General features: G+C 42.7%; 1 protein-coding gene across 5 annotated transcripts in view; it reads right to left on the bottom strand.

Annotated features, from left to right (window-relative positions):
- Positions 1-15,409: 15,409 nt before the first annotated feature.
- Positions 15,410-26,134, bottom strand: part of LOC137419700 (E3 ubiquitin/ISG15 ligase TRIM25-like) — a 64,952-nt gene continuing 54,227 nt past the window's right edge. For 3 of the 5 annotated variants that reach the window (XM_078770389.1, XM_078770390.1, XM_078770393.1), the window contains 2 exons: positions 18,544-18,603; positions 15,410-15,997 (listed from right to left, as the gene is read on the bottom strand). In XM_078770389.1, the coding sequence (XP_078626515.1) occupies positions 15,471-15,997; positions 18,544-18,603 (587 nt within the window). In that variant the 3' untranslated portion in view covers positions 15,410-15,470. The remainder of the gene's footprint in view (positions 15,998-18,543; positions 18,604-26,134) is intronic. The other 2 variants (XM_078770391.1, XM_078770392.1) reach the window with 1 other exon arrangement.

The following is a 26,134-nucleotide window of genomic DNA, read 5'->3' as shown; positions in this document are numbered from 1 at the left end:
CCATCACAGCTAAAACTAGTAGTGGACTTAGTACCGACCCCTGATGCACTACCACCTTCACCTCAAACTCACCACTGTTCCCGTCCTTCATCCTTACAGCTGTGCGCACTCTTTTGTACATTGCCATCACTACTCTGATCAACCATTCCTCCACTTCTAACTTCCTCAACGCCCATGTCAATACTTCGTGTGGAACCCTATCCAATGCTTTCTCCAAATCAACAAACCCAAGAAACAACTTCTTCCTCTTCTCCATGTACTTCTCCATGTACTTTCTCCATGTACTCCACATTTCGTCGATCTTCACCTTCTTCCTTATCCTCCTCTCCAACACCCTTTCCAATACCTTCATTCCATGCTCCAATAACTTTATCGCTCGGTACGAGCCACACTCCAGAGGGTCACCTTTCCCCTTGTATAGAGGGACGAGGGTACTCAGTTCCCAATCCACTGGAATGCGGCCTTCTTTCACCACCAGATTACAGATCTCTGTCATTCCCTTCACACCCCAACTTCCTGCTGCCTTCAACATATCTCCTACCACTCCCGTCGGCCCTCCCACTTTTCTACTCTTCATTGCTTTTATCGCTTCCTCAACTTCCTTCTCAGTTATCTTCTCTGCTAAAACTAAAACTTCTCTCAGCTAAAACTGGGTTACTCTCCATGTTGCCATCCCATTCATTCTCTATATTCAACAGCATTTCCATACATCTTTTCCATCTTCCTTTAATTCCATCTGGGTCCACAACGATTTGTCCCACTTCATCCTTCAAGCAGCTCACCCCCATCACATCACACCTCTCTTTCGCTATCTGCTTTGCAATCCTGAATACCGCTCTCTGACCCTCTTCCGAATCCAAGCATTCTCCGAACATTTTCCTACATGCCTCCTGCGCCTTTGCTACCTCTTTCTTTGCAGCCTTCTTGGCTGCCTTATAACTTTCATGCTCTGCTTTTTCTGCTCCCGTACCCTTCGCCTTCTGCCACTCTTTGAACTTCTTCCTCTTCTCGTCAATCCTCTTTCCAACTTCATCATCCCACCACCATGTTTCCGAGTGCCTCGGTGGTCCTTTTGTCCATCCACGTACCTCACCAACGGCTCCCAACAGACTATCTTTCATTGACATCCATCCACTTTCAAGCTCAACCACATCATCCTCTACCCTACTCAGCCTCTCTTTTAATGCCTCCCTTACTGTCACCTCTTTCAACCTCCACACCTTCATTCTTGGTTGGTACTTCACCCGCGGAGCTCTCCTCGCACCTTTCACCCTTATGTCGCAGACAACCAAGTGGTGCTGTGAAACAGCGTCCTCCCCCGGGATCACCTTTGTGTCCCGGAGGTGCCCCCTATCTTGCCCACGCACCATCAGGTATAGTCTAGTAGGAAGACTAGGTCCCCCTGCACCCCCCGGAGATATACTTCTAATCAGTGTTTCTAGATTGGAAAAAATGTGTAGAAAATGACTAGCTATGGCCCCAAGCTGAAAAAATGTCCCACATACCATTTTTATGCAAATTACTGCTGCAAATTTTATGCAAAATTATGCAAATTTTATGCAAATTTTTGATGAGGAGTAGAGTTGAGGGGTCTTTGAGGGCTTCATCGAGGTGCTCTCGGTTGCAAGACTGGGTCATTCTGAGAAGCACAGCAGGGTCAGAGATCATGATGTTCTCCTCCTCAGTGAATCTCTCCATCAACAGCCTCTCCATTGCCTCACACACTGTTTTGAGGCAAAAGAGGGACTTTGCGTAGGCCTTTCCACTGAGAACACCTTTGAGAGATCCACTTGTTACTAGTTGTGCCTCAAAGAGAATCTCTGCATATCCAGAACCACGCATCTTGTGTCCAGTGAGCATCCCGATGTAGTTCATGGATGTGTGGAAGGGTCCAATCGTTACTACATGACTAGCAAATTCATTTGGCCAGCGCCAGATGATGGGAAGGGCTTTCATGCAGACACCCAGATCAAATGTATTCAGGACCCATCTCTGACCCACCTCAGCAGTTGCTGCCTCGGAACGCTTCAGTAGCTCACGAACAACTGCGTTGTCTGTGATCGGTCTGTGCCTGGTGCCTGCATGGCATGGCAATGGCCTGCAGCCTGTGCCTGGGCTAGGGGGTTTCACCTCTGCAACTGGTTCTCCCCCACCCAGCAAATCAACAGTCGACTACTGCACGCCTATCCACCAACCGATCACAGACAACGCAGTTGTTCGTGAGCTACTGAAGCGTTCCGAGGCAGCAACTGCTGAGGTGGGTCAGAGATGGGTCCTGAATACATTTGATCTGGGTGTCTGCATGAAAGCCCTTCCCATCATCTGGCGCTGGCCAAATGAATTTGCTAGTCATGTAGTAACGATTGGACCCTTCCACACATCCATGAACTACATCGGGATGCTCACTGGACACAAGATGCGTGGTTCTGGATATGCAGAGATTCTCTTTGAGGCACAACTAGTAACAAGTGGATCTCTCAAAGGTGTTCTCAGTGGAAAGGCCTACGCAAAGTCCCTCTTTTGCCTCAAAACAGTGTGTGAGGCAATGGAGAGGCTGTTGATGGAGAGATTCACTGAGGAGGAGAACATCATGATCTCTGACCCTGCTGTGCTTCTCAGAATGACCCAGTCTTGCAACCGAGAGCACCTCGATGAAGCCCTCAAAGACCCCTCAACTCTACTCCTCATCAAAAATTTGCATAAAATTTGCATAATTTTGCATAAAATTTGCAGCAGTAATTTGCATAAAAATGGTATGTGGGACATTTTTTCAGCTTGGGGCCATAGCTAGTCATTTTCTACACATTTTTTCCAATCTAGAAACACTGATTAGAAGTATATCTCCGGTGGGTGCAGAGGGACCTAGTCTTCCTACTAGACTAGTAGTCAACGGTTGTCGTCGACCCACCTGACGTGTATGTAACAAGCTTATTATCCCCTTTCTGGAACTGAGTATTACAAATCAACAAATCAGCTCCATCAGCAAACTCCAAAATCTTTTCACCTTCTCCATTTCTCACACCATATCCGTAACCCCCATGAACTCCCTCAAATCCGCCCATACTCCTTCCCACATGTCCATTTAGGTCTCCTCCTACCACAACAACTTCCTCATCTTTCAGGTTTTCCATCAACTTCTCTATCGCACGCCAGAACTTGTCCTTCTTTTCATCGCTCCGACCAACCTGCAGAGCATATCCCGAGATGACGTTCACCTTGAGCTTTCCAATCATCATTTTCACCATCATCAACCTATCACTCACTCTAGTCACACTCACCACACTGTCTACAAACTCCTCAGAAAACAGGACACCAACACCATTCACGCCCTCCGGGCACCCTTGCCACACAAACTTGTATTTCTGTCCCTGCCTACCCTTCACCATTCTCACACCACTTCCCTTCCATCTCGTCTCCTGCACACAACATATGTCCACTCTTCTTCTGACCAATACTTCCACCACTTCTCCTGATCTTCCTGTCATTGTCCCTACATTCCATGTCCCAAACCTCAGAAACCGATCTCCACTTCGGGCTGTACCCTGCCCATATGTGGTTGTAATTGTCATGGTTCTCTTTCTGAGGCAATGTTTTTATGGCAAAACAAACGTGGTCCAACAAAATCCTATATATTTTTTAGATCAAAGGTCAACCTCTTCTTTGGGCCGAAGGACGAAATTTGGCACATAGGTAGTGTATGTGACAAGGATGAAATGATTAGATTTTGGTGAAGCTCCGGATTCGGTTCCGGCTAGTTTAATTTTTCAAGTGATTCTTCGCCATTGGGAGATAGGGCCAAAAACGATATATAGCAGGATATCTCAAAAAGTTGTGTACGGATTTGGACGAAACTTGATGAACAGATTGTGTGTGTGACAAGGACGAATCGATTCGATTTTAGTTAAGATCTGATTATGGATTCGGATATGAGAATTATTTAATCTTTAAGTGATTCTTCACCATTTAGTACATGGTGTTGTGTCATTGTAGTGCAAAATTTTATACACTAGTGGAACCATTGTTTTTTGGAATCCTTATACCCTAGGCAACAAGACCTGAGTTGGTTCCATTTTTTTCAATGGCGTCTTTGGCGGCCATTTTGACTTTCAAAATGGCCGCCATTTTTTGCAATTTTGTATGTATCTTTTCACATAAAACACTTTGATCAACCATTTTTTCTGGCATTTGTGTCATTCTTTGTACAGAAAAGCTACTAGAACACTAATATCTAGTTAACAAAAACTCTTTCGTGGAATATCAGCCATCTTGAAATTCAAAATGGCCACCATTTGAATTATTTGCTCTGCTTCATTTGCACAAAGGCAAGCAAAACATATTATAAGTAAATTTTATTATTTATTTATTATTATTTATCTTGTCAAGCTATGCCAAAGCGTGTTAATGTTAATACCAAACAAAACTGCAACCCAAAGGAAGGTATCATTAGTCATCTTGAATTTCAAAATGGCTGCCAAATATTAAAGTTACTACTACTATTCAAATATAAGGTAACATTGAATAATGTTCCTGGTATAATCATCTCTTTAGACAATAGTGCAATACATTTTGACAATGGTCAAACATTCAAAGGTCCATAATTTTGTAAATATCAGTTTTGTTTTCTTCATTGTAATATCTATGCCTAGTTGTCATCATCAGGGTTTTCAAGTTCCTCAGTTTGTTGCACAGCCGTGTTGGCACATTCTTCATCTGCTCCACATGCACATGACTCTGTGCACGTCAGATTGTGTCGCCTGCAGGAACATCTTCTGGAGCATTTGCTTATTCCACGTCCGCACCTAACAAGCTCGACCACAGATTCGGGAGCTATTGCAATTTCTGAGAGGATAGGTATTGGAATGTTATCTGCATCACATGACCAGCCTAGCTTAAACAGGTGTGGAATATTTGGATTTTCCACAAGGTCTTGGTTCCAAATATATGCTTGCATGTGTGCCCTGAGGATGTGTTGATACCACACACCAGAAGTTGGAGGTATTTTGGCTATCCCCCCGGGTTGGCTCGTGAAGCGTTTCCACCTCGGCTTCCCGGCTGTGTTGGCCTGTAAGTCCCTTTTTGTGCTCAAGAGCCTGCAGAGAAACCTCTCACATCCTGAAGCAACATCTGCAGATGGCATTTCTTCAGCACCAAGTTTTTTTTTTTTTTTTTTTTTTTTTTTTTTTTTTTTTTTTTTGTATACAATATCGAGGCTCGTGAAAGAGCGAACATTAATCACACAGAAAGACAAACCGACACATAAAACATATAACATAGGGAGCGGTAGACAAGATGGGGAGAGAGGGGGAAGGACACAAACACAACATTTGAGAGCAGGGACCGAGAGACATGGAGACATCGAGAGATCTAAATGCCGTGAGTTGACTCAATGCCGTGAGTTCTTCTGGTGCTGCTTTACCAAAGGCCTTGAAGGCAGTCTTTTTGCCGATACCTCTAATATGACCACATGTGTCGCATCCTGTTATACAGTGAAATCCAGGAAGTGATGCAGCTTTTGATGTACCAAGACTGTCATATATTGGTTTCAGTGAGACCTTTCGTCTTTTGTCACCTGTTCCCATAAGCATGGTTGTCTGAGGACCAAGAACTGTGAGTCTCTGTAGAGCAAGTACCATAACATCTGTGTCTTGGGTCATGATATGCACATTCTTTCCAGCTGCAGAGATCTCAGCTGCATGAAGAATGATTAGAGTGTCTGCTTCTTCTTGTGTACTAACGCCTGCTGATGGCTGAATATCGTCCATGTTGCTTCTTACATGCAGACGTGTTACCGTGACCACTGGAAACTTCAGCTGCAAGACTTTGTCCGCCAAGTAGACTGTGAGGGAATCCTTAGTTTCATTGTTAGCCAGAAATAGCTTTGGATCTTTGATGGGGGTTGTGTGAGCAACTATGTAGGCCATCCCTGATGATTGAACTCCGAACTTGCGACGTCTGATTATATCTTTGATTGAGTTATGTCTAACATAAATATCACACGGCAACCTTCATAGTTTTTGCATCTGCTTTCTATAGTCTTAGTAAAGACATCTCCCACATCTTTACATGTTTTTGGTGAAATTGCAGACATTACTTCATGAACTACTGACATGCCATCAACGACCACGAAAGTGTTCAAGTGTGAATCGGTATTGTTCTCTCTGTTGGTTTCTTTTTCTGTTGCCAAGCTTTCTAACACATGTATCAGATCACTTTTACTGTCTGAAGTTATCAGCGACCCATCAGTTTTCATAAGAGTTGAATTGATGGCGGTGAACTCGTAATTTGAGATAACATCGTGAAGGTCGATTTCACGACTTGACTTTGCTATCGTTAGCAATCTGGCAAACAGTGTGTTTGTTGCTTTCAATTCAACTTCCCCCTTAGTTCCTCTCAGTTTGAGGGTTTTGCACATGTCATCTCAGTTGAGATACTTAAGTTTGGTCATGCGGTCCCATAGGTTTGTTGATCCACATATGCGCTGTTCAACAAAGGATTTGAATGCTTGCTGTCCACGGACCTCCGTGTTCAGTATGTCCTTCTCAATGTTCTCAGGCACCACCTGTCTCGTCATCAAATTGTACAACTTAGCTGATTTGTCAGCAAATGGATTACAATCCTTCAATGTTGCCAATAACTGATTTACACTCTGTTCCCATTGATTGAATTTCGCTGACGTCAGGTGATGATGACGAGCACTGGCTTCTTTTGAAGAACTGCTTGCATATCCTTTTGTTCAGCAGAAGCTGCCCGAATAGCTGCAGCACCAGCATCACTGGAATGAACTGTTGATAGTTTTCCAGATATGCCTGTGATTTCGACATTATCCAGGTTGTTCTTCAGTTTCTGGTTTAAGTATAGCCTCTTGTTGGGATCAAAACCAGGAAAGTTGTGGTTCTGGAAGATATCTTTATACAGAAGGTGCACATCAGGCATGGGGATGAACTCTCCTTCATCAATCCTTTGCTGTATGATGCTTGTAAACTCTACTTCAGCTGCTATGGATTTCAGCTTCTCTTCCTGTTTGGCTTCAAAGGACAACTCACCACCCTTACGATGTGGACGTTGAACATATTTTTCCCAGTTACGAGTGCAACAAAGGTGATGGTACACAATATCTCTAGCAAGTAAATCACCAGAAGTTATCACATCACCTAGGTTTACCTGCCAAGTCTTGTTTCCACTCTTATTGACAATATCTGTGAAATGCGAGCCTCTACTATAACTGGTACAAGGATGGAGAACCTCATTAGTATCTTTCTGGCAAAAGAAACATTTATCTCTGAAGAATGAGTCACTTTTGCTTTGAGATCGTGCAACTGTTGACACAGTTGTTGCTGAAGTTGACGGTGCTGCTCGGTTTTGAGGATTCGACGGTCGTCCCCTCTTGCGGTTCGTCAGATTTGAAATATTCTTCGATTCACAAGATTTACTAAAGTTCACTTCATCACGTTTGATATGAGCACGATTTGTCACTGCCTTGTGACATTGCTTGTGCCATGTAGCCTTTTTTTCTTTAAGTACTAGTGAAGAAACATCACATAGTCTCTTACTAGCTGACGCAAAGCTTAAGTTGCCAAGTTGCACTCTTTTGTGTAAGCTGCTAAGAAATGTTTCATATGAAGCACATTTGAAATTGGCATGAGCAACGTCAACCAAAGGTTCAGGAGTTCTCTCTTGGCAGAATACACAAAGTTCGTAACTTGTGCATTGCTTCTTAGAAGGCGGCTCTTCAAACGATGACATTATGCGGCGGTGAAGCTGAAATCCAACTTGTCTATGAATACCTGTAAGATAAAAAAGAATAAAGCAAATGTTCATATTTCTTTCATTATTGTAATTATAGTTATCTATGTGTAGTTTAAGACTGTAGAAATTAGAATACATACAAAATTGCAAAAAACGGCGGCCATTTTGAAATTCAAAATGGCCGCCGAAGACGCCATTGAAAAAAATGGAACCAACTCAGGTCTTGTTGCCAAGGGTATATAGATGCAAAAAAACATTGGTTCCACTAGTGAAGCAAATTTTGCTCTAACATATAATAATTCTTCATAACACCATGTACTAAATTGAGAGATCGGGCGAAAAACTATATATAGCAGAATACTTCAAAACGTTGTGGACGACTTATGACAAAACTAGGTATATGAGTTGGTTAGCTGACAAGAACAAGCTGATTAGATTTTGGTTCAGGTACGAATCCAGATCCGGAAAATCATTGGGATACAAAATGTAAAATGTTCACCAGGTGGAGGTATGCTCCCTACCGAGTGCCCTTCTAGTTTCGAATGTTTTGTTATTCAGGGAAATCCAATCGTAATAAAAATATTTTAAAACTTGAACTTTTTGTGTTTATTCTTCCCCATCTTTGTACCGAACCATTCCTCGTATCAAACATGGAAAATGTATACAGGTTTCCTGGGAACATGACAGATGAGGGCAGTGACATCTACCAGGGTGGGGATTTTAATCACCACGCCCACTACAATGAATCACCACACCCACTCCATGACATCCTTAGATTTCCATTCCTATCCTTCCTCCTGTCTCCTCCCAATCTACTTTCACTTCATTCCATATTCTCCTCCGAACCTCCTCCACTTTCTTTATCTTTCCCAAACTTCATCATTTTCACATTCCAACTCATCAAAGCCCCACTTCCCATCTCCTGAGTGTACGTAATAAACAGATGACTGGGTCGGATTTCCTGAACTAGCTTTTCATTGTTTTGCTTCAACATTCCATAAATTTTTGTGAATAATCCAATTAATGTGATGAAGTACTCGGAATGAAAATAAAGTAATTAACATCATCACGTGACTACCCTTGGTGAACACCACTGGGTAACAGATGACAAAACGAGCTTAATACTCTGAGGCATTCAGTTTAATGGCGGAGTTAATACACACGGGGGGGGGGGGGGGGGGAAGGGTGCAGAAGAGCTTACCTTCACGGATTTCCCGATGTCCTAGACCCTGCAATAAACTAACTCAAATGACACAGGTGTAAAATGTACAAAAATATACAGGTTTATTAAAGGAAATGCCGGTAACAAAGAAATGCACGATAAAACTAGATTCCTAAATTGAGGGATCCTCCACACAGACTTGTATACAGACATATGGGAAAAATAACTGAAAATAAATATGTGTCTGTGCGCACCTAGCTCTGAGCGTCTCTGAAATCTCATCAGGGATCGTCCGATGCCTTGGCGGAGAAATGCATGTTCGTTGGCACGCAACGCATGGGCGGGAAGCCAAGCCTTGCTGTGCATCTCGCTCACTCCTGGCTCCATGCACGACACGAATGAGCAGGCGTGCAGCTCACTCCTCCAGCCGTGCTTGTCCTCATGATCACCAGCTAGATGTCAGAACACGGCCGTTCACCACCCAAGTCCAGATCGAGCAGGTGCACGACAGGCAACAATGACCGCTCGCTACAAGACCCAAGCCGGGAAGAAACGAGAGAGAGTGTCGGCACACGACCGTCCGCAACGGCATCCAGAACGAGAAGGAAGATGTCCACCGCTCCAACTATTTTGTATCAGTGACTCTGACGTCATCTTTCCTGCTTCACCAATCAGCGAATCCCTTCTTACTAGTCCTTTCTGTCAATCAAACCCTGGACCAATCAATGCTCTTCGGGGCGTGGCTCTCGGCCTGCCCATCCTGTGTCCTCTTACCAAGTCAGGGTAATCAGCCGTAGTGCATCATGCCTGGCTTCCGGTTAGTTTTTATTAATTAGTGTGTTTAAATGCGGGATTCTGGCTCGGTGTATAGTGTAGTGTCATAAGGAAAAAAGGAATAGCTAACAGAGGTAACGACACACAGGGGATTCATTTACCCATAATCCCTTGCTAATTAACAAGCCCCACCCCTCGTGATGGGGACAAAGATACAAGCTTAACCCGACAGTCCGGTCTACACAAATTCCCAACTTATGGTACATCAAGATGGTTCTTCTTCTTCTTCTTCACGGCAGTCGGAGCACACTAATCTATGCATTCTACCTGGTCTACAGTATCACTACCCCCCACAAACGTAACAATATCATTAATTATTCCCTTTTTACAGGTTATTGTGACCCCTCCCTCCCACCCTTCCCCCACCTTTTTCTGTTTCATCCCCAGTCTCCTCTTCCTCTTCTTCCTGTGATTCATTCACCTGCGTGTACCTTATTTCCCCCATGTGTCCTCCCCCTCCCCTTGATCTCGTTGGTCTTTTTAATGAAAATTGACCTATTATTGACCTATTCTACTATTGGTCTTTTCCCCCCTTTCCAGTTTGTCTCTTCCATTCTGCTCTAGCTCTTCCATGAGCCTTGATTATGTAAACAAAATATAAAATTCCTTTTCTCCGTCTCAGGTTTGTTTTGGTTTTCCCTCTGATAGATGTAAACCCAAATTCCTAAATTTATGGGATGAGTTAACCCCATTCCCTCTCATAAATGTAAACACAAATTCCCAAATGTATGGGAGGAGTTAAACCCATTTCCTCTGATAGATGCAAAGCCAAATTCCCAAATTTATGGGATGAGTTAAACCCATTCCCTCTGATAGATGCAAAGCCAAATTCCCAAATTTATGGGATGAGTTAAACCCATTCCCTCTGAGATGCAAGCCAGAATTCCCAAATGTATGGGATGAGTTAAATCCATTGCCTCTGATAGATGCAAACCAGAATTCCCAAATGTATGGGAGGAGTTAAACCCATTCCCTCTGATAGATGTAAACCCAAATTCCCAAATTTATGGGAAGAGTTAAACCCATTCCCTCTGATAGATGCAAAGCCAAATTCCCAAATTTATGGGATGATTAAAACCCATTCCTCTGAGATGTTAGTCAGAATTCCCAAATTTATGGGATGAGTTAAACCCATTGCCTCTGATAGATGCAAACCAGAATTCCCAAATTTATGGGATACGTTGAACTCATTCCATCTGATAGATGCAAACCAGAATTCCCAAATTTATGGGAAGAGTTAAACCCATTCCCTCTGATAGATGCAATGTCAAATTCCCAAATTTATGGGATGAGTTAAACCCATTCCCTCTGAGATGCAAGCCAGAATTCCCAAATTTATGGGATGAGTTAAACCCATTCCCTCTGATAGATGTAAACCCAAATTCCTAAATTTATGGGATGAGTTAACCCCATTCCCTCTCATAGATGTAAACCCGAATTCCCAAATGTATGGGAGGAGTTAAACCCATTCCCTCTGATAGATGTAAACCCAAATTCCCAAATTTATGGGAAGAGTTAAACCCATTCCCTCTGATAGATGCAAAGCCAAATTCCCAAATTTATGGGATGATTTTTTTTTTTTTTTTTTTGTATACAAGATCGAGGCTCGTGAAAGACCTAAAAGATTGAAAGAGCTAAAGAAGGATTTAAACCCATTCCCTCTGAGATGTTAGTCAGAATTCCCAAATTTATGGGATGAGTTAAACCCATTCCGTCTGATAGATGTAAACCTGAATTCCCAAATTTATGGGATGAGTTAAACCCATTCCCTCTGGGAGCGATGGATGGTGTGCCCGCTCCCTCATTGGTAGGTATCAGTGGTTAAACCACTTATACATTACCATGTGTACAGGTGAAATATCAGGTGTACAAGTGAAATACCAGGTATACAGGTGAATACCACGTGTGCAGGTATAATATCAGGTGTGGAGGTGAAATACAATGTGTACAGGTGAAATACCATGTGTACAGGTGAAATACCGAGTGTGCAGGAGAAATACTGAGTGTGCAGGTGAAATATCAGGTGTAAAAGTACAATACCAGGTTTGCAGGTGAAATACCGCATGTGCAGGTGAAATACCGCATGTGCAGGTGAAATACCAGGTGTGGAGGTGAAACACCACATGTACAGGTGAAATACTGTGTGTAGAGGTGAAAGTTGAACAGGTGAAATACCATGTTTAAAGGTGAAATACTGCGTGTCCAGGTGAAATACCACAGGACCAGGTGAAATTCCATGTTTACAGGTGCAAATACTAGGTGTGCAGGTGAAATACCGCATGTACAGGTGAAATACCGCATGTGCAGGTGAAATACCAGGTGTGCAGGTGAATTACCAAGCGTACAGGTGAAATACCGCATGTACAGAATAAATACCGCATGTACAAGTGAAATACCATGTGTACAGGTGAAATACCACATGTACAGGTGAATTACCACGTGTGCAGGTAAAAGATATAAATTATATAAATTTATCTATACATATAAAACCGAAAAACATGGTCCGGGAAGCCGTTCGTCGTCCGTTCAGCCATTCGGGAAGCCGTCAAGCTCTGACTATATGTGTCCATTAATACCGCACTATTTGAACGCTGGTTGCATCTCGTCTATTAATTATGTACGTATATTAATTATGGATTGTTGGAATATACCTTTCCACCCTTTCGACTGCCGAGATCCCTGAGACCTTTAAAGACCCATTAAATCCCCCAAGACCCTTAAGACCACCAAGACCAAGAAAGACCACGAAGACCAAAAAGACACTGAAAACCCCGAAGACCATTAATGACTCAAAAGACCCAAAGGACGCAAAATAAATGGAAGACCCCAAAGACACAAAAGACCCCGAAGACCCAGTAAAGCCATGACGCTGTGATTGTGCGTCTATTAATTACGTAATGTTTGAACGCCGGTTGCATCCTGTCTATTAATTCTATACGTCCATAAATTATGTATTGTTGGAATATACCTTTCGATCCTTTAGACTGCTGAGATCCCTTAGACCTTTGAAGACCCTTTAAGTCCCCAAGACCCTTAATATCACCAAGACCACAAAAGACCCTAAAGACTCAAAATAACCAGAGGACCCAAAAGACCATGAAGACACCAAAGACCCAAAAGACCCCAAAGCCTCTAAAGACCCCGAAGACCCAAAATACTTTAAAAACCCTTAAAGAAAATGACGACCCAGACTTCAAAGACCCAAAAGACCCCAAAGACGCAAAAGCTACAAAATACCCAAAATACCTTGAAGACCCAAAATACACTGAGGACCCCTAAAGACCCTCAAGACCTGTAAGACCCATAATACCCTTTAGACATTGTCAACCTGTAAGACCTGTCAATCCTCGACTCTGACTCTGCAACTGGACCAGACGACATCAGCACACGGGTCCTAAAATCCTGCTCTGCCGCTCTTTCACGCCCTCTCTCTGTTCTCTTCACCCTCTCTTTTGCACAAGGTCATCTGCCATCAGCTTGGAAATCAGCCAACATTACCGCTTTACACAAAAAACGTGCAAAAACAGACCCTTGCAACTACAGACCAATCAGCCTGCTCCCAATTGTCAGCAAAGTCCTGGAATCCATCATTGCTTCGGATATCAAATCCTTCCTCTTCTCCAATGGCTTGATCTCTGATCATCAATTTGGATTCCGACCAGGCCATTCTACTCTGGACATGCTGCTTCTGCTGTCTCAACAATGGATGGAGGTCCTCAATGTCAAACAAAAAATTAGAGCTGTCTCCCTTGACATATCACGTGCCTTCGATACGGTCTGACAGCCCGCCATGCTAACCAAACTTTCCTCCTATGGTATCCATGGAAATCTCCATGCATGGCTTGCGGACTTCCTCTCTGGTCGTAGTCAACCGTGTGGCCCTGAATGGATTTCTCTCATCTCCCCTTCCTGTTCAGGCTGGAGTTCCCCAAGTTTCCCAAGGCAGTGTTCTGGGCCCTGTGCTTTTTCTGGTCTTCATCAATGATCTCTCCAACTCTCTGGAAAATTCTCTCTTTCTCTTTGCTGATGACTCCACTCTCTGCCACTCCATACCTCATTCCTCACATCGGCAATCTGCAGCCTCCTCACTCTCTGCAGATCTGGACAAAATCACAGACTGGTCAAAGAAGTGGAACATGTCTTTCAATCCTAACAAATCTCACACTCTCACTATGTCTCTCTGCAAAGACCGTAAGGACAACCCTCCCATCTACTTTCTCAACAATCCTCTCCACGAAGTTCTTTCACTCAAGCTTTTGGCTCTCGCTATCTGCCATGATCCTTCCTGCGAAAACCACATTTCCAAGCTGGCCTCCAAAGCCAGTCGCCAACTGGGCATCCTCCGTCGTGCGAATTCCTTCCTTGGCACACCTGAGCTCATCAACACATACAAGGCTTTCATCCGCAGCTCAATGGAATACTGTTCTCCACTCTGGGCTGGTGCTCCTGCCATACACCTATGTCGGCTTCACGCTGTTAAAACCAAAGCTTTCAGAATCATTGGAATCTCCCGTGATGAAGCTAACTCCGAGGGCCTTTCACTCACTCACCGCAGGCAGGTTGGTGGTCTTTCTGTCTTCTACCGACTCCTCTCCGGCATAGCTCCCCCAATTCTGTCTGTGCTCTGTCCCCCAAATATTTCTAGAGGTCGCACAAGATCTGCCAGCAACCCTCTTATGGTAATACTGCCAAAATCAACACTCTCTGCTCACCTTCACTCCTTCATTCCTCTTTTCTCTCGCCTCTGGAACAAACTCCCTCACTCTCTTTAATCCCGCTCCTCCCTCCAGGTATTTAAAACAGCTGTTCACCACCATCTCTTATCTTCCCCCTTCCAAAAACCTTGATCTTTTCTACCCCCGTTAATTCACCCCAGATCCACATTTTTGAAATACCGACTTCTTTCCTGGAAGTCCTGGCAGTGTCCATGCGTTTTTGTTACCTCTCCCATCCCCACCCACTTCCCACGCCTCCTCCCCCCAAGCCCTCTCCCTCCTACAGATCTCCCGATGTCCCTGCTCGCAAATGTTGTACTTGTGTGCTTCCCCCTCTCTCCCCATCTTGTCTCCCGCTCCCTTTATTTTATGTTTTACATGTCCATTTGTTTTTTTGTGATTAATGTTCGCTCTTACACGAGCCTCGATCTTGTATACAAAAAAAAAAACATTAAACCCAAAGATCCTGAAAACCCTCAAGATCTTCAAGACACTTTTACCTTTAAGACCCTTTCAATACTTTAGACACCTTCAGATCCCTTCACCCTTCCAACCTTTTATACCCTTTAAGCCTCTACACCCCTTAAGTCCCTTTCGACCCCTTAGACCTTAACATGATTTAGACACCTTACACCCTTCAGACCAATTAGACAGCTTCGACCATTGACCATTTAGATGTTAGAGCTTTACACTACATGGACCTTTTTTGATTTACAAATAAATTACAAATAATTAATATCATCAATATTACAAATAAATTTGTACAAAAGAAATGTTTGTGTTATGATTGGTTTAAATCATGACAATACAGCAACTCAAGTTCTTGTCAGGTCATTATCCTCAGTTTAAACAAGCCCGTGCCTCTGCAGCAACGACGTGCGGTGAGGCGAGCGTAGCGAGCTGAGCCACGCTAGTTATTATATAAACACCAATCACGAATCAAATCGTCATGAACAAGCAAATGATTTTATTCATTGGAACCCAAAATGACCGGATCAGTTCGTGATGAAAGTTTATTTCACGAAATGAACGGAATCACCATCAAAATCATAAACCCCAAAAGCGGGTTTAACTGGGTCCATGAAGTTCCCCCTGAACACGTGCAGGACCCGCGAATCCCCGAAACACGTCAACTCTCCCGCCTCGCAATCCAAGAAGAACCCAAACCGTTCAGGATCCCCCTGCACGGACAGGGTGGTCTTTTCATCGTTGTGATGTGCGGAGTATTTGCTATAATGTTTTTCTAAACACCAAGACTCGGGATTCATTCCCAAACCACTCCCGCTCCCAAACCCTTTTCTCCCCATGGCGTTTAAACAGATTCCGATGTCGCACCGACGACTTGAACTCACAAAGACCTCCCAGTAATGACGACCTGAGGAGAAACTCTCAGAGGAAACAACGTGTTTCCAAACATCAAACCGATCAAGATGTTTCGGGTATGGATTTTCGGTCCAGGTTCGAGTCGCCGTCCTGAGGCTCCGGGAGATCTTGATCCATCGATTTGCAGAGTTTGGGTCCAGCCTCAGGGTCCGTCCATCTGCAGACATGACACAGGATCGTGGACATTGTCAGACAAATGGACAGAAACACAAACACATTGATCTCTTTTTATAAACTTTTGGAATCACATTTATCACAAAAGCTTTTATTACAACAATTGTTTTTATTTATTTACTTCACCACCAACAAGTTCAATTATTTATTTATTTACATCACCACCAACAACTTAAATTATTTATTTATTTGCTTCACTACCAACAAATAAATTTATTTATCTATTTACTTCACCATCAACAACTTCAATTATTTATTTATTTATTTACTTCACCACCAACAAATTAAATTATTTATTTATTTACTTCACCACCAACAAGTTCAATTATTTATTTATTTACTTCACTGCCAACAAATTTAATTATTTATTTATTTACTTTACGATCACCAACTTACATTATTTATTTATTTAAAGTTTTAACACACCTTTCCATCTCCATGATGGATCTTTGGATTATTTATTTACTAGCAAAGGTACCTGGCGTAACACGAAGTCGATTCCTGCCGGGAATATGAAGAGAGGAGGGGAGGAGGGAAGGGAAGGAGGGAAAGCAGGAGAGCGTAGACGGAGGAGAGAGATGGGAGGAAGAGGGGAGGGAGAATGGAGGTTTTGGGACGGCGAATCCTCTGTCCGTGTGTTTGGGTGGATCGTGTGGAGCCACCCGGCTGGTTGCATCATTTTCATTGGCGCATCTGCCGCTGATGCAATGCAATGCCTCTCTTTAACCAGTTATCTGGTGCTCATTTTGCCAACCTCGGAAGGATGACAGGCTGAGTCAACCCCACGTGGGGTTAATTCAACAGGATTCGAAGTCAGGACCTTAGGATCCCAAGCCCACCACCCTAACCATTAGGCCAACACCAGGTGATAACCCTGCCTGTGAAACACCGGGAGGGCAGTTTAGAGCTCGGTCGGGATTCAAACCCTTTGTTACTTTAATCCTCTAGATTTGTTACTTTAATTCTCTAGATTTGTTGCCTTAATCCAGAGCCACCATATCACCATGGAAACCAAGTGGCGTTAGCACTCGACATTGGTTTTTTTACATGTATATTTTTTATTGGTATATGAATTATAATTATATTAATATAATGAAAGCAGAGCGCACAAAAAGGGGGAAATAAGACATTTATAGCAGGTGAGGCACGGGCCAAGGCATCGCACATCACCGCAGGCCCCAACACAGGCATGTGTGCTATCTGTTTGAAGAAGAAGAAGAATTATCAGTAGCAGATTGTTTCTCCGTAACATTTTCCTGAGTTTGAAAAAATAATTTCTCATGACATTGAAGAAGATCTGGGTGATGTATGTTGATATATATTGTATGTTGTTGTATGTTGCGATGTATGTTGCCACAAACGCAGAGAATAATAAAATTTGTTGTTTTTATGTTGATGTTTGGCAATCTCAGGAGAACTGGGTTTCTCCATCATGCTTTGAAGAAGAAGAAGAAGAAGAAGAAGAAGCAGAAGAAGGGCTAATGCTTTGTTTACGCCATTTCTTTGGAAGAAGAAGAATCATGGCTGAGTTTCTCTGTAATGTCTTCCGAGTTTGAATAAGAAGTTTCACGTAGAGTTTGAAATTCACAGCTTGAACCAACATGCTGGAACTATAAACACAGGGTCGATGGAACTTATTTCTTATACTAGAAGAGCCTACTCATCGCTTTGCTTCGGGGGGGGGGGGGGGGGGAGGGAAGGGGAGGGGAAGGAGGACAAATTTACCCAATGCAAGGAGTGCTTTAACTTCAGCGTTGCCCGGGTGGAGGGAAATTGTAATAACCATCTGCCACCACCACCAGATGGCGCTCCTCTCTAGGTGCCACTCTGCCACGACACATTTATGGAGAACATTTATGCCTTCCCAGCAGCCCCCCATGCCCCCGCGGCCACATTGCCTATGTTACCCACATCCCCCGTCCCCCACCCCCCGTTCCACCTCCTGAAACCTGCAAATGAAGGTAACAACCAAACACACACACACACACACACACACACACACACACACTTTTATTATTATAGATATATGATTCCACAATGTTTGTTGATGTAAGATGTTTATGTGAGAGATCAAGAAATATTTTACAAGTTATTTCTTGATTGTAAATTATCTGGGATGAATGAGAAATTTATACCGGAATTTTGTTCATAGAACAAACTAGTCATTGTCAAGAAAGGTCTTGTTCCAATTAAATTGTTAGTGAGAGGGAGAGGGGGTGAGAGAGAGGGGGAGAGATAGAGATAGATGGGAGAGGAGGGCAGGAGGGAGTGGGGGTTAAAAAAAGGCTTTAATCAGTAGACACAAGTTTGGACTATGCCCTCCTCCTGGTTCAATAAAACAACATTTGTGTCTTGTGATGGCAAACAGACTTGGAAAATAACTAAGTGGAATAGAGTGGAGGCAAAATACAAAGAGGGAAATGAAATAGAAGATAAAGAAAAGAATGAAAAGGAGGAAATATGGAATTTGAAATAATCTGAAGAATGGAGGGAAGAAGAAGAACCCCCTCCCCATTTCCCTTCACTTACAAAGATTTCTCAAGTTCTTCTGATCCAGATCAACCTTCTCCGGATGCTCCACCAGTCCTTCTGTGAAAATGATTAAAGATGAACAAAAATTACAAGATGTGAAATTCTATTGTTTTTATGTTTATGAAGATTTTTTTTTATCTTTTAACCAAATATCTAAACAAGTACACATACATTCAAAGTACACCGCCCCCATGCCAAATAATTAAATATCCTACAGCCCGGCATTGCCGGGCCGCCTCCGGCGCCCGGCAATACCGCAGTGCAGCTCATTGAGGCTGCATTGGGAGGGAGAGGTGTACAGTAATTGATTGATTAATTGTATAATTAAAATCAATAAAAGATTATCACAAAATATTTTCATAATCAATTGGCTAATAGCATAACTAAACCACTAGTGCTTCATCCGAAGATGTATCTTTTAGAAATGTAATTAAATAAGGCATTAATAAAAAATTTAATAATTAATTGATTACTCAATAAATAATTAATCGATTAATCAATAAATAATTAATCGATTAAATGATTAATCAATAAATCAAAAATATCCTTGATAGCCACATCACTTGGTCACTGTCATGTCCAAATATTAGCTTCCCAGCTCAAAAGGTGCCTGAGATATTGGCCAAATGAGAAAGAAAATTAATAAATGATTAATAATGAAAATTAAAAAATAATAATCATGAAAAAATTAAATTATTAATCAATTCGGTCACAGAACACATAAACCACCACCATTTCATCAGAATCTGTAACTGAAAAAAAAAATATATTTTTTAGTAATTAATTGAATAATTAAATAATTAATCGATTAATTGATTAATTGATTGATCAATAAATCAAAAATATCCTTGATAGCCACATCACTTGGTCACTCATGTCCAAATATTAGCTTCCCAGCTCAAAAGGTGCCTGAGATATTGGCCAAATGAGAAAGAAAATAAATAAATGATTAATAATGAAAATAAATAAATAATAATCATTAAAAAATTAAATTATTAATCAATTCGGTCAGAGAACACATAAACCACCACCATTTCATCAGAATCTGTAACTTAAAGCAAACAAAAAATTTTTTAGTCATTAATCGAATAATTAAATAATTAATCGATTAATTGATTAATTGATTAATTAATAAATCAAAAATAGCCTTTGCAGCCAAATCACCTGGTCATTGGCATGTCCAAATATCAGCTTCCTAACTCAAAAGGTGCCTGAGTTAATGGTCAGAAGAGAAAGGAAATTAGATTAATTAAATATGTACTTAATTAATCGCTAATAATTAAATAACTCCTCAATTTATTGATTAATCAAAAAACAAAAAATACAGTTTTTGACAAAGGACTTGCTCACTACTGTGCCGAAATTTCAGCTTCCTAGCTCAAAGGATGGCTGAGATATCGCCCGGACAAACAAACAAGAAAACAAGAAAACAACGAGAGTGAAAACTGAGTACTCCCTTTCAGCGTGCGTCATTGCCGAGCCCCCTTCGGTGCCCAGCAATGACGATTTGCAATGCCTGGAGATGGCATAGGAAAGGTGAGGTGTACAACAAACAAACAAACAACGAGAGTGAAAACTGAGTACTCCCTTTCAGCGTGCGTCATTGCCGAGCCCCCTTCGGTGCCCAGCAATGACGATTTGCAATGCCTGGAGATGGCATAGGAAAGGTGCGGTGTACAATATAACAAACATGAGGAAGGAGTAATGGAACCTCCATTTTGTATTAAAATACAATTTAATTTTCATTGATTCATTAAGGAAATTTCACAACATTGTTCTTACACTTCCCTCTAATGTACTAAAATCGAGTGATCGTCAATTCGTTTTCTCCACAAGATAGAATGAATCTTTCGTTCTTCACTGGAACCAGAGGAAGAACTCAAGTTCCTATGAACTTTGAATCCAGAAGAAAACACAAACAACTGAATTGAACATCATACGAATCTAGGAACTCATCCAGATCTCGTATATAAAAATTCTCATATCTGGATCCGGATTCGGATCTTCACCAAAATCGAATCGATTCGTCCTTGTCACACACCACACCTCTCCACTGTGGTGGAAAAACTCGAACCTCACTCAAGTTAAACCAGTCTGGTTGAATCATTCATTTAACATTTATTAACATATGCAAATGGCGAATAATACACAGAACTCAATACCATGAACCACTCTAAAATTCCAGTTTCCAACAGTTTCTTATATAGTTAAAAAGAAATGAGGAAGTAACAATTTAAAAGCAGGCGCACACGCCGAGCTGACATTTAGAACCACAAACTTCAGCAGTTTTCAAGGGTGAGGTTTTTGTTCACCAGACAAGACACCAGTTGTTCTGGTCAACTAGGAATCTTAACTTCTGCTTTTCCCTTGGTGCATAGCTGGCATTGCAACCAGGGTTTAACTTTGAGCATCAACATAAGTTCAACATTGCTCTTTGAGTCTACCTATGATGCTATGCAAATCACATGATTTATAGGGCTCCATACTGCCTTACATGTTCATAAATTCTCTTTCCATTGAAAAACATGATTTAACAATCTAATTTATTTATTTTCTGCCTCCACACCACTAGTTTCGTTTGAATCCGTCCACAACTTTTTGAGATATCCTGTTCACAAACAGACAGATAAATGAAAAATCACTCATAGAGCGACACTTGACAAAAGAGAGCAAAGTAAAATGGCACTCAGTAGAGCATCCTTATGACCTCAAAAATAGTTGGTGGTTGGTTTCAGTGACCTGATTTGAAAATCCTACTCAGATTTCAAGTCAATCGGATGAAAATTGAGGATTTTAGAAATCTGAGAAAAGTGGTTGGCCTTTGGTCTATGTTGACCTTGTGACCTATGTTGATCTCAAAAATAGTTGGTGGTTGAATTCAGTTCACTGATATGAAAATCCTATTCAAATTTCAAGTCAATCAGATGAAAATTGAGGATTTCAGAAATTAGTAAAAAAGTGGTTGACCTTTGGTCTATGATGACCTTGTGACCTATGTTGATCTCAAAAATATTTGGTGGTTGAATTCAGTTAACTGATGAAAATCCTATTAAAATTTCAAGTCAATCGGATGAATATTGTTATGTCAGGGGGGTAGAGGAATATCTAGAGCCAGGTAGATCTGCATAGGTAGGTACTCGACTGTCATGATAGGGAATCTACCTGTAATAAGTTCTATGTGTAGCCCGGATGTCGGTATAAGTCGTATCTGTGTCCCCGCCGTGAGGGAGGCATGGCATGCTAATTAGTACAGGGATTATGAATAAAATTCCTTTGTTTGTCGTTCCCTCTGTCACCAATCCAGTGTCCATTATGGCAACACACTCATTTAGACACTTAGATAGGTGTGCACACATTGTGTGTGCACACATTGTGTGTGCATACTGTGCCTTAGTGCACACATTAATTAAATCCCCTCCCTTACAAAAAGACGCACCGGAAAGACAAGCAGGAAGCGGCCGCATACAACGCCGGCGTGGGCGTCAAACATCGTGCAAGGCAGGCTATAACCACGTTCAGGGAACGTGTGATTGGTTTGTTTTTTTTTGGGTTTTTTTGTATACTGAATCGAGGCTCGTGAAAGAGCTAAAGGCGGAAGGTGCGAACATTCGGCCAATCAGGGCAGAGGGCGCCAAACCACGACTAAGAAGGAGGCTGTCGATTAGAGGAAGAGCGGGGGTGACGTGGGAAGGCGCAAAAAGATCGCAAAGAAGGGCAGAACGGATTGGGAAAGCACCAGAATTGACATCACAGGGCGAGTGACAAAACGTCTCGCTCGCGGGCTTTTTGGCTCTCTCTGCGCTGGACTCTTGGAGATCGCTCTTCGCTCTTGATTCGTGAGACAGCTCTGCGTTTGAGGCTCTTCGTCCTGGGTTCGGTGCTTGTGCTTTGTGTGTTCGGTGATCGGCTTGGCTGGTTCTTCTTCCCTGCGTTCCACCCTGGTGGTCAATGGCGTCGTCCCTGAATCTTTGTGGTGCTTTTGAATCTTAGTGGTGCTTTTGGTGCTTTTGAATCTTCATGGTGCTTTTGGTGCTGGGAGCGAGGCTCAGTGCTGTGAGTGAACGGGACCTCGTGTGCGACCGACGAGGGGCGCATTGAGGCTTGCTTCCCACCGACATTGGAGCCACGGCGGGCTTGTGCGCTTGGAGCCGTCACTTCCAGACGACGCTACTCTGCCAGACAGATAAGCTCGCATTCACCAGTACACGACGAGACATTTCTTTTATTCATTCTTCCTTTGTCTTGTATTTGAAGTCTGTGTGGGGACGTCCCAATTTAGAATTAGGTTTTATCGTCGCGTTTCTTTGTATCTGGTTCCGCAGAATAAACCTGTTATTTTTGTACATTTTACCCCGGATTCCCGTTTGAGTTAATTTCCTCCAGCATCAGGAGCTGCCGTCGGGGCATCAGGTAAGCGCTTGCCACTTCTTCCTCTTCCTTCTTCCTCCCGCGCTTTTATAGTCGAATCCACATTGATCGTCGCCTCCATTTAAGTCCATTTGGGCCATCCGTGGTCCTACGGTATTAACCGAAGGATCTGCGCGACAATATTGAGGATTTTAGAAATTTGAAAGGTTTGTTGGCCTTTTGGCCTATGTTGATCTCAAAAATAGTTGGTGGTTGAATTAATTTAGCTAATATGTTAATCAGATTCAAATGTCAAGTGAATCGGATGAAAATTGAGGATTTTAGAAATTTGAAAAGTTTGCTGACCTCTTGGCCTATGTTGATCTCAAAAATAGTTGGTGGTTGAATTAATTTAGCTAATATGTTAATCAGATTCAAATGTCAAGTGAATCGGATGAAAATTGAGGATTTTAGAAATTTGAAAGGTTTGTTGGCCTTTTGGCCTATGTTGATCTCAAAAATAGTTGGTGGTTGAATTAATTTAGCTAATATGTTAATCAGATTCAAATGTCAAGTGAATCGGATGAAAATTGAGGATTTTAGAAATTTGAAAAGTTTGCTGACCTCTTGGCCTATGTTGACCTTTTGACCTATGTTGACCTCAAAAATAGTTGTTGGTTGAATTCAGTGACTTGATATGAAAATCCTCTTCAAATTTCAAATCAATCGGATGAAAATTGAGGATTTTGGAAATTTGAAAAGAAGTGGTTGATCTTTGGCCTATGTTGACCTTTTGACCTTTTGACCTCAAAAATATATAGGATTTTGTCAGACCACGAACTCTACCATTTGGTGAAGCTTCGTGAAGCTCGGTTTAACATTGTGACCTGTAGGCAAGTATAAGTGAGCGGACAGACAAAAAACATACAAATCAAAGTGATCAACATACTTGTCCACAAAAAAAAATGAAAAAAAATTTTTGGGACAAATTTTCGATTTTTTTTGGCCAAGTAACAAACAGACAGGGGTGAAAACATAACCTGCATCGACCTTCGGTGGCGAAGGTGATGATGCATAAATTGCCCGTCCGATTCCTTTTTTTAAAACAGTCCTCTTTTTAACTTGCAAAATCAAAGATTTAAAAAATACATTGGTATTTTTATGGCCTTGTGCGTTATTCTGTCTGTCTGTCAGTGTTTGTTTGTCTGTCAATCATATACAGGTTACAATTTTAAACCGATCTTTATGAAACTTCACCAGATGGTAGAGTTGGTCATTAGGAAGAGGCCTATTGATTTTGAGGTCAAAGATAAATTTTCTAAAATTGTCATTTTTCATCCGATTGACTTGAAAATTAAACAGCAATACAATAGTGCATCACTGAATTGGGAAACCAACTATTTTAAGGTCAAAAGGTCAAAGGTCAACTTAAGGTCAAACTTCTAAAATCATCATTTTTCATCTGAAATCCTCTCTATCTCTTTGCTGATGACTCCACTCTCTGCCGCTCCACATCTCAACCCTCAGATCTCTTCACTCTCTGTAGACTTGGTTAAAATCACAGACTGGTCAAACAAGTGGAACATGTCTTTCAAACCTGACAAATCTCACACTCTCATTATGTCTCTCCGAAATGACCAACTGGAAAACCCTCCCATCTACTTTCTCAACTATCCTCTCCAAGAAGTTCTGTCGCTCAAGCTTTTGGGTCTCACTATCTGCCATGATCTTTCCTGGGAAAACCACATTTCCAAGCTGGCCTCCAAAGCCAGTCGCCGACTGGGCATCCTCCGTCGTGCGAAGTCCTTCCTTGGCACACCTGAGCTACTCACCACATGCAAAGCTTTCATCCACAGCTTGATGGAATACTGCTCTCCCCTCTGGGCTGGAGCTCCTGCCTCACACCTAGTTCAGCTTCATGCCGTAGAAACCAAAGCTTTGAGAATCATTGGAATCTCCCGCGATGAAGCTAACTCTGAGGGCCTTTCACTCTCTCACGGCAGGCAGGATAGTGGTCTTTCTGTCTTCTATAGACTCCTCTCCGGCCTAGCTCCCCTGCTCTGTCTGTGCTCTGTCCCCCAAATATTCCTACAGGTCGCACAAGATCTGCCAGCATCCCTCTTCTGGTGAAACTGCCAACAAAATCCCACTCCTCCCTCCAGATTTTTAAAACAGCTGTTCACCACCATCTGTATGGGGCTGTTCCCCCATACAAAACTCTGATCTTTTCTATCCACGTTAATACACCCCAAAACCACCTTTTTCAAATTCTGTATTTCTTTCCTGAAAGTCCTAGTATCCTGTCTCTGCCCCTCCCGCCCCAGCCTTCTCCCTTCCACAGATCTATCACTCACTGTCCCTTTTCTCTACTGTCGATGTGCTTCCCATGTCTTTGTGTGTTATGTGTTGCTCTTACATGACCCTCGACTTTGTATGCAAATAAATAATCGTAAGAACGTAAGTTCCATCGCAGCCGCTGCAGTAAAATTCCTTGCACGCTTCCGATGAAAATGATGCGAAATACGACTGCTTTTAAATCTAGCAAATTCGGACGGGAACTAAAGTTACATAACACGAACAACTGCGTGTAAACACAATTCCCAATCGGGGCTCGCACTGACACCGGCCCACAATGGCCTGTCTCTTTCTAAGTGCCCGACAGTTTAGCTTTTTCCTTCTTACCCGCTGACCGGTGGTTGCAAACACACGCCCCATGCGTGGCGAGTCGAAGACCCCGGGCCCCGAGTCGACCCCGACAGGGCCCATCCCGAACACCCCTGAAACCAACACGACTACCGCCGGCCCCTGCTCATCCATGGCGGCGGACACAGCCCCGCTCTCATCCTGCCCAGGCTCGCCTGCCGCTACACACACCGCAGGCTCCGTCCGACACCCTGCTCTCCGACTCAAGTTCGGTTACTTGCACGCACCCCGGAGCCGGAGCCGCGTTGTCCACCGTCAGTCCCGGACGTGCCAGAAGAAGCCCCGACGGGTCCAACCGCGCACCCGTGAACGCAGAGCCGCACAGCACGGAGGTGGCTTCACACACCACGAAGCTTAACATATCCCCCTCTGCAACCTCTACCTTGCTCGTCACGTGGACGGTCTCTTTCCACCGGAGCAAAGTAACATCCACACCAGCGTGATGTTCACCCAGGCCATTTCCAAAAAAACATTTCCTCTCCTGTGCCCCCATTTCCTTTTTACTTTCTCCTTTATTTCATTCATTTGTTCTCTATCT

The sequence above is a fragment of the Myxine glutinosa genome, chromosome 1 (genome assembly GCF_964187855.1).
Source record: "Myxine glutinosa chromosome 1, kmMyxGlut1.1, whole genome shotgun sequence".
Classification (NCBI taxonomy): Eukaryota; Metazoa; Chordata; class Myxini; order Myxiniformes; family Myxinidae; genus Myxine; species Myxine glutinosa.
This window is presented reverse-complemented; position numbering and strand designations above follow the sequence as displayed.